At 43.2% G+C, this 9,217-nt stretch overlaps 1 protein-coding gene across 1 annotated transcript in view; it reads left to right on the top strand.

Moving 5' to 3' along the window:
* The window catches only part of CUNH20orf194 (chromosome unknown C20orf194 homolog), a 68,963-nt gene that overhangs the window by 16,334 nt on the left and 43,412 nt on the right, over nt 1-9,217 (top strand). The window contains exons 4-7 of the mRNA XM_027660522.1: nt 1,100-1,224; nt 4,486-4,582; nt 5,631-5,737; nt 8,836-8,913. Coding sequence (XP_027516323.1) covers nt 1,100-1,224; nt 4,486-4,582; nt 5,631-5,737; nt 8,836-8,913 — 407 coding nt within the window. The remainder of the gene's footprint in view (nt 1-1,099; nt 1,225-4,485; nt 4,583-5,630; nt 5,738-8,835; nt 8,914-9,217) is intronic.

Genomic DNA, 9,217 nt, shown 5'->3' with positions numbered 1-9,217 from the left:
GAGGTGCTTGATGGTGAGGAACCTGCTCAACATTTTTAGCTGCTCTTCAGCCTTCCTGGAGAGAAATGGAACAGAAAAAGTGGGATACAAAACAAAAGCAGTCTTTAAATCTCAAGTTGTGTTTGTACACCTGAAGATGGTTCTTAAAACCACTGCTCAGGAACTTATTTTTGATCATTAAAAGTTATTTTCCACGTGTTTTATGCTCCACAAGTCCCTCAAATGTTATAAACTTAACCAGAGTCCATTAGTTGAGTCAGTTTGAGAGGACAGGCTTTCCTAAGGAGGTGCTTGATGGTGAGGAACCTGCTCAACAGTTTTAGCTGCTCTTCAGCCTTTCTGGTGGGAAAATGGAGCAGAAAACATGGGATAGAAAACAAAAAAATTCATTAAATCTCAAGTTGTGTTTGCACACCTGAAGGTGGTTCTTAAAAACACCAATGAGTAACTCATTTTTGAACATTAGAAGATATATTCCGTGTGTTTTGCACTCCACAAGTCCCTCAAATGTTGTGAACTTTACCAGAATCCCTCAGTTCAGTCCTGGTGTGTGTGCACACGTCATTAATTACTGTGATCACACCTCTGCAGCTCTAAAATACTTGAGCTCTTTTTCCCTTCCCCAACTCACCTCTGTGACATTTGGAAGGTGGCCAGTCCACCCTGATGGTGGATTATTATTCCCTTATTTGCATGAAACTTTGGATATGCACCCCCTAGGCCCTGCTGGCCTCTTTGAGCTGGAGCAAGTTGCTGATGTGACATCAGGCAGGAGCAGTTGGAGTTCAGAGCTCTGGAAGTGCTCTGGGAAGGCTCATCCCAACACTCCTGGCTGCTCCAAGGACAGGCTGATGCAAGTGCTGTGCAAGAGCTTGGAATAAGCCCACAGTTGTCTGGAACTGTAACAAGTGCTGTGCTACTCAGAGCCAAACTGTTTCCTTCTCTTGTTGCAAACAAATCAGGAGTTCCTGTGCACTCACACAGTTCAACAGTTTTCTTTTAATGAGGTTCATGATACAAAAGTGTTTTTTCTCTTTGGTTTTTTCTGCCTGTATGGGGACTCCTGGTGCTGCAATAATCTTTCTTCTTCTCCTTGCAGATATAATCATATTAATCAAACCTGACAGTGTTCATCTGTACTGCAACCCTGTGAATTATAACCAGCTCCTGCCCTATGTGGCTCACTGGAGGAACCTGCATTTTCACTGTCTCACTGAAAATGAGGTGAGTGACAAATGAGTGCAGACAAGGATCACTAATGAACTTGTTAATGAACTGATATTTAAAGTGGAACTTTCTTTGACATCCCTCCCAGAAGTCTTTCTTCCTTTTGCTCCTCAGCAGGGGAGTGATCTGGGTGTCTTGAGTGGGGATTAATCATTTGCAAGAAGAATATGATGTCAGTACTTTTTTGTGAAGACAAATGGCTCCCCTCTCCCACTAATTACTATTGTTTTGACATGAGTCAATGATCTTTTAATGAGGGAAAACATGTGGGTTGTGAGAAATGCAAAATCTGAATCAAGCACCACAATCAACACTGAGATTTCCAGCAATAGCCCTTTTTGCTGCCAGGGCAGTGTTTGAATTCATTGGTTACCAGTAGTTTAAGAGTATTAGAAAAGGTCAGCTTAGAAAGCAGTTAAAAAATGTAGAAATTTTATTATGTATTTTCATTTCAACTCTCAAATCTTTCTTTCGAGAACTAGTAACTGCACCACATGAGTGGTACAAGTTTCTTCTTACATTTAAAAATGAAGGTGTTTTCTAGAAAAACTGTGTTTGTTCAAGTACTGTTAGAGGAGTTAAAAATAAAAATACTGCTTGTCTAGGTGTAGAATAAGGATCTTTACATTCCAGTTGAGAGTGGAAATGCTTCTTCCTTAATTATGTAACTCCTTTTCTAAGTTAGAGTGACACTGAGATCCCCAGGGAGTGGGGTTTGGAGCTGCAGTGTCAGAGGGTGAAGCTGGTGCAAGAATGAACAGGAAGATCAAGGAGAGAAACCTTTTGCTCCCTTGAGCTTCCAGCTTGAAGGTGTTGGGGCTTCTGACAAATTAATTGTGTTTTCATGTGGCTGGCTGCTGGTTTAATCACAGAATTAGGAAATAATTCTGGTTGTAAGACACCGTCTTGTCCAACCTCTTGCCTAAGGCAGGGTGGGTGATGAGATCAGCTCAGGTTACTCAAGGTTTTCTTGCAGCTGGATGTTGAAAACATCCAAGGTTGATGCCTGCAGAGCTTCTCTTGGCTGTCTGCTCCATTTCCTGACCGTGCTCACGGTGAAAAAGGGTTTCCTTTTGCCAAATCTGAACCTCTCTTGTTTTGAATCATCCCTTTGTCACGACCTCTGTGGAGAACTTGGCTCCACCATCTCAACAATATTTCGGTGGGTGTGGGACAGAAGCTCTGAGGTCCCAGCTTTTGGGACAGAGGCTCCATCATCGTGGTGTCCTTCCACTGCCCTTACTCCAGTTTGCCCGTGTTTTCCTGCTCCCTGGATCCCAAAACTGGCTGCCTGTTCTCAACACAGTCCCACCAGCCCTTCAGAGAGGGATAATTCTTGATAAAGACACAAACAACTGAGCTACGGGTTCAAACCTGCTGTGGCAAAACCTAAAGCCTGGCCTTGTAAGGCTTTCCTGCTGCCAAAACCCCTGCAGGAAGGGCAAATCTGCTGGTGTAAAACACATGTCTTTTGGAAATCAGGAGTGGAGCAGCTCCCACCAGCCTGTTGCCAGTGCAGCTGCAATCTCAGCTATTGCATTTTAAGCTCCATCTGCTGCCAGGCTCTGATATGATTTATCTTGGTAAGTCCTAACCTTAATCACACAGTGCTGCCTGGAAAGAATGATGTAACTACAAAGGTGATCCATGGGCCTTGTTATTTGTGGGAATGAATTAAAGGTTTGATTTTTTTTTTTTTTTGAAGCTGAAAATGCAGTTTTGCTTCACTGCTGAGCACTTCCAGCCACGTTCCCAATGTATGTGGAGTGCCTGTTTCCCTGATTGCTGCTGAGAGGGAAACAAAACCTTGCTGTGTCAGGCTTTAAGTACATCCTGTTTATAGGAGGATTGTGGCTTTTAAGCCCTTTTTTTTTTTTTTTTTAATGATAGGAATAACTTTTACTTGCTTTTTAAAACATGGAACCAAAAAAGCTCAAAGGTTTTAGAAATAAATAAAACAGTGCTTTACCTGGCTCTGACAAAACCTGCAGCCTCTCCTTCCTTTCTTCCTACTTGCTTTTAACTAGACCACAGGAATTTAGGGGAATATCCTTAAAGGGAAAAAAAATCTTGATATATTTAAAAAATGCCCATTTTCAAAATGGCCAAATAGGATAAAGTGGTGAAATTTGATGCAGTACATTTTGGGTTGTCTTGGCCTTACCTTTAACTGGCTGAATTTATTCCTGCAAGAGCAGCCTGGGAGCAAGCCTTTAGCACCCTGCCAAACTCCCAAGTTTTTATTCCAATGGCATTTTTGAGCCTTGAGAAACTGGCAGTTGTTTGAGGCTTGGCTTTGAGCTGGGACTTTGATCTGACTTCCTGGGATTGAAGGAGGAACTGGGGCTGCATCTTAAATTCAGGCTGGGCTTAAAAGAACTTGTTCTTAAAAGAAATGTCTTGGGTGTGTACCCTGGAGCTCACAGGAGCTGCACACAACAAGTTCATAATCATGTCATTTGCCTTGATAAGAAGTTCAGAGCACTGTATATAAAAATATAAATAAAATAAAGTAGGCAAACCACCACCACCTTCTGATCTTGCTCCAGAAAACAAGTGACTCTTGAAGGAGTTGGTTCCAGATTTGCTGCTGAACTGTTACCTTTCCAGATAAAAACCACTGTGTTTCCAGGTTTAATTTTTTCCTGTTATAAGCATGATTTTAGTCTGATTTGTCTCTTCAGTGTAGTTTTTATGCTTTTCTGAGCCACAACATTTGTCCTTCAGTCTGCTGAAGTCTTCAGTGACTTCAGTCATGAAGCAGCAACATGGTGCTGCATGGTGGTGTCTCCTTTCCCTCTCCTTTTCCTACAGTCCACCTCTCCCTCCCACAGCTATTCCTTATTCTGTGTCCTGACCATTTTTCCTCAGGGCCGTGTTTTTTGTGGCACATTTTCTGTGACACGTGGGTCAGCGTTCTAAAAATACCTTTCATTTTTTAAATCCAGTGGATGATACTGAAAGTCTTCGCTGAGAGCTGAAAATAAAGTATATAATTATACCTTCATCTACCAGTATTAAAAAACTTTCTCTGAAGTTTCTTTTTTTCAAAAGAACTGTTTCCAAAAGGATGATTTCCATTGCCTTCAGTGCCGTTGCTGCCGTGCTGGAATTTCTAACGCCGGGAGTAAAAGAGGTGCTTTAGCTCCTGGAAGTTGTAGGTGATATTTTAGTGGTTTACATGCTACATATTCACTTGCCTACCAAACAAATCAGGGCTTGCCTAATCCAGCTTGATTTTTAAATGGCTTCTTTCAGTATGAAGACGAAGAAGCCGCTGAGGAATTCAAGATCTCCAGCTTTGTGGACATGGTCCGGGACTGCAGCCGGATCGGGATTCCCTACAGCTGCCAGGGTAGGTTGGGTTGGTTTATCCTCAGAGCTGAAGTGCTTTGCACATCCAAGTTCAGGGAATGGAGATTTCCTCGCCTTTGGGAAGAAATAAGCATTATAAGTGTGTCAGTAGGTTCCTTTCAGCCTCTTTTTCCTTCAGAGGTGGATTTTTTTTTCTGCCGAATTCCATTTCTGAGGAGTGGAAGCCCTCGGACTGGATCTGAGGAGGGAACACTCACAGTGTGAGGCAGAGGAATGATTTGCATTCAGAGAAGTGTGTTGTGCTGCTGCAGAAGTTCTCTGTTCCCATGGGAGCTCCAGAGAAATCCTCCTTTATTTAAGGGAAGAATAAACGTTTCGTTGTGCAAGTTTCCCTTTTTAGCACTGAAAGAGCTGCCCTGCACAGCTTCCTGTTGGGCTCTGGAGCCAGCCCTGCAGCCTCAGCACTGTAATCTCACATTCCTTTTTTATTCCTAATTCCCAATTGCTTCCTTTGAGGAAGGGGTGATAAGCTCTGACTGCCTGGAAGGTCGTTAATGGGTCAGGGCAGGGGGGAAGGACGAGGGTTCTGTGTTAGGAAGGATCTGAAGAAGGTGTGGAGCTTAAGGGTGGCAGTCACACTTCATGTGGTTTACAGCTGCTCCAAGGAGTGCAGGATGAATAGTTTTTCTCTCCCTTGGCTTAAAATTATAATTAAGTGGGAATGATGGAAGAAATTCCTGGCTGGGAGGGTGAGGAGGCCCTGACACAGGTTGCCCAGAGAAGCTGTGGCTGCCCCTGGATCCCTGGAAGTGTCCAAGGCCAGGTTGGATGGGGCTAGTGGAAGGTGTCCCTGCCCATGGCAGGGGGTAGGACTGATCTTAAAGGTCCCTTCCAACCCAAACCATTCTGTTATTCTGTGACAGTGTTTTACTCAAGAATCAAACCCACTTTTCACTTAAATATTTCCAGTTGTACAAAGGCAGGTTAATCGAGATCCTCTGCGAATTCAGGCCAACTGTGAGACCTCCCAGAAAGTTAAACTGCCAGGATTTGTGAGGGGATGTCCCTGTGCTCCCTGTCCTTTGCAGGTCACCTGCAGATATTTGACATGTTCATCGTGGAGAAGTGGCCGATCGTTCAGGCCTTTGCTCTGGAGGGGATCGGGGGCGACGGCTTCTTCACCATGAAATACGAGGTGAGTGCTGCCATTTTCACTTCCTTTCTGAGGCAGGAGTTAATCATGGAATTCTCTCACTTGGAAAACACCTTCTGAGATCATCTAGTCCTGACTCACAGCTCAAGGGAGGTTCCAAATTGGATGAAGTTTTTCGGGATGTTGTGAAGCTGAGTTTTGAATGTGCTGGGAAGGAAACACCACAGTCCCGGTGGGGGACTGTTCTGAGCTCCACAACACCCTGTCCTGGATAAACCAGGATTGTTTGGTCACCCTCTCTAACCCCTTATTTTGATTTAGAACTGTTTTCCTTTCCTTCTAGAGTCAACATTACCAATAACCCAGGTTTTTTGGCTCTTCTAGATGGGTTACAGACCTTCCTAGGTGGGTTTTAGGTCTTCTCACACAGGTTCTAGATCTTCCTGGATGTGTTATAGATCTTCCTGGATGTGTCATAGATCTTCCCAAATGGGTTCTAGATCTTCCTAAATGGGGTCTAGACTGTACTAAACCAGATCCAGACAGTCATAAATTTTCTAGATCTTATTAAATGGGTTCTAGATATTCTTGGATGGGTTCTAGGTCTCCTTGGATGGGTTTTAGATGTTCTCACACAGACTCTAGATCTTCCTGCATGGGTTCTAGATCTTCCTAAATGAGTTATAAATCTTCCTTCATGGATTACAGACCTTCCTAGCTGGGTTTTAGATCTTCTTACACAGGTTCTAGATCTTCCTGCATGGGTTATAAATCTTCCTAGATGTGTTATAGATCTTCCCAAATGGGTTATAGGTCTTCCTGGATCGGTTCTAGGTCTTCCTAAAGAGGTTCTAGATACTCCTAAATGGGCTCTGGATCTTTCTAAATGGGATGTAGATTGTCCTAAACCAGATCCAGACAGTCACAAACTTGTTCTAGATCTTACTAGACGGGTTCTAGGTCTTCCCAGATGCATCCTAGATCTTCCTAGATGAGTTATAGGTCTTCATGGACGGGTTCTAGATCATCCTAAATGGGATCTAGATATTCCTAAATGGTATCTAGATTGCCCTAAACCAGATCCAGACAGGCACAAATTTGTTCTAGATCTTCCCAGATGGGTCTTAGATCTTCCCAGATGGGTCCTAGATCCTACTAGATGGGTTCTAGGTCTCCCCAGATGGGTCCTAGGTCTTCCCAGATGGGTTCTAGATCTTTAGAGCAGGAGGAGCCGGTTAGTGACCAACACCTTGAGATGAGCTGAGAGAATAAGAAGTGACTGTGTTTCTTGGGCCATTGGTTATGACACAAGAGATGCATCTGCTTCCCTCCCTGACATAATCTATTCCTGGCTCAGCAGAGCTCCCTGAACAAGGGCAGCACTCAAAATCATTTTGCTCCTGGATTTAATAATGATTTGCTGTTCCACTCTGAGCAACTGGTGTCATTTGATTTGCCCATTTATTAATTCTACTCCAGCACAGAGAACAGCTTTGCATTTCTGGACTTATTTGAAATGCCTTTTATTTCCTTTTCTTGAGCCTGTGCCACAGCAATGCAGATGTCCTGCTTTTCTTGTCACTCCTCCTTTTTTACAGCCGGAGTAGGCTTTGTCTGACTTGTGACAGCTGGAAAACCCCCAGAGAATTCACAGTACATTGTTAAAAGTCCCATCACATGGAGAACTGTACACAAATGCTCAGAAATCTGCTCTGTGAGTCTGTGTCTTTCTGAGCGCTTTTCTCTTGCCACTGATACCTTTCCTCAGGTTTTTTTTTCCTATTTCCACCGAGGTGCTGTAACACCTTGTGTGAACCTGCCAAAAACCATTAAATGCAGAGTGCAAACAGGGGAGCAGCCTTGTGGAGGAGTATCAACAACCCTTGTTGACGTGTGAGATCACTCAGTGACAATTTGTCTGTCCATTCAGGAGTTGTTTGGCTCTTTAATTGCCCTTTAATTACCCCAATTTATTTCACAAATCCTTGGAGGCTTTGGAAAAAAGTGCAGACACGGGTGTGGCCCAGCCAGAACCTCTCCTCTTTCGTCCAGGGAGTTGATTCTGTCCTTAAAGCACTCAAAAAAGAGCAGGGAAAACTCTTGGCCTCCTGTTTTAAGAGCAATCCTGGAAGCTCTGGCAGTTCAGCCAGTTCTTGTTTTCTTCCTCCTTAAAGGGGATTTGAAGTGGGAAATGCCATTCTTGACTCTTTAGCTCAGTGTTTGTGTGAGGTTCTCTGTCAGGCAGCTGCTCTGTGTCACTGCTGGGGAAGGAAACCAATCTAAGGCAGGAAATACTGTAAATAATCTATGAATTAATACTTCTGCCATTATTAACAGGGGGGTGTTTTGGTGCATTTTTGGCTCCTCAAGCTGACTTTCCCTCTGTTCTGTGTTCTGTTAGATTTGAACATAATGTAAGGATGATAATTTAGGATTTTTTTTCTAGTATTTTAAAGACTTTTTCTCCCTTTCTACACAAGTCACAGTTGCTCAGGACTCCGTAATTTGCTGGTGGGTGAATGGAAGCGATGCCTGGGAAATCATCATTAACAAACCTAATTATACAAGTAACTGGAGTAGCTGTAAAGCAGTGGGTTAATAAAATCCCAGTTGGTGCTGCATTTTGAATTAAGTGGGTAGTGGGCAAACCTGTAAATGCAGAAATCATTCAGATACAAGTGTCCCTTCAGGGTGTATTTTTGAATATTGGTCTCATATTCATCATCCTACTACTTGGAAGAAGGTGTTGCTAATTTAAACATGCTTGGCCTAAATTACCATTACTTTAGAGCAAGAACATGTGTAGGTTGAATAACCTTGAAATTTGGTTCTTTCTAAGGCAGTTCTTTGCAATTAACTCAGTTTGACAAACTTTATGAAATGATCTGTCTGAAAGATGCAAAGAAAACTTGGCTTCAAACCCTCGCTGGAGATGAGGGGTCGCAGGATCCACAACACTTTTATCTGCTCTGTTCTTTTGTAACCAGGGGTGTGAAAACATTTCTAAATTCAGAGTTCAGGAGGGCTCTCAGGGCAGCTCCAAGGTTGTCTCCCTGCAGCTTAAACCCAAACCTGTGCCCTTCTTTTGAGATGTTTTTCACAGAAATGTGTTTCAAATCTGTGTTTAAAATCTCTTGCAGTTGATGGATGTCAGCGTTGATTTGTGGAAGACCTACAGCAAAATGGATCCTGTTTCCTTGGAGGATTTGCTCTTTGAGGTAAAGACAGTGAAATGTTCTGAATCAACTCAGAGTTGGAGCAAAATGGTTGTGATTTTGTTTGGGTTTAGTAGTGTTTATGGACTTAATCTACAGGATCCTTCTCCTTTTCCTCCTTCTCCCTTTCCTCCTTCTCCTTTTCCTTCTCCTTTTCCTTCTCCTTTTCCTCCTTCTCCTTTTTCTCCTTCTCCTTTTCCTCCTTCTCTTTTTCTTTTTCCTTCTCCTTCTCCTTCTCCTTCTCCTTCTCCTTCTCCTTCTCCTTCTCCTTCTCCCTCTCCCTCTCCCTCTCCCTCTCCCTCTCCCT

The sequence above is a fragment of the Corapipo altera genome, unplaced genomic scaffold (assembly GCF_003945725.1).
Source record: "Corapipo altera isolate COAL_440 unplaced genomic scaffold, ASM394572v1 295, whole genome shotgun sequence".
Taxonomy (NCBI): Eukaryota; Metazoa; Chordata; class Aves; order Passeriformes; family Pipridae; genus Corapipo; species Corapipo altera.
Note: the sequence above shows the minus strand (reverse complement) of the source record. Positions and strands in the feature narration are given on the sequence as shown.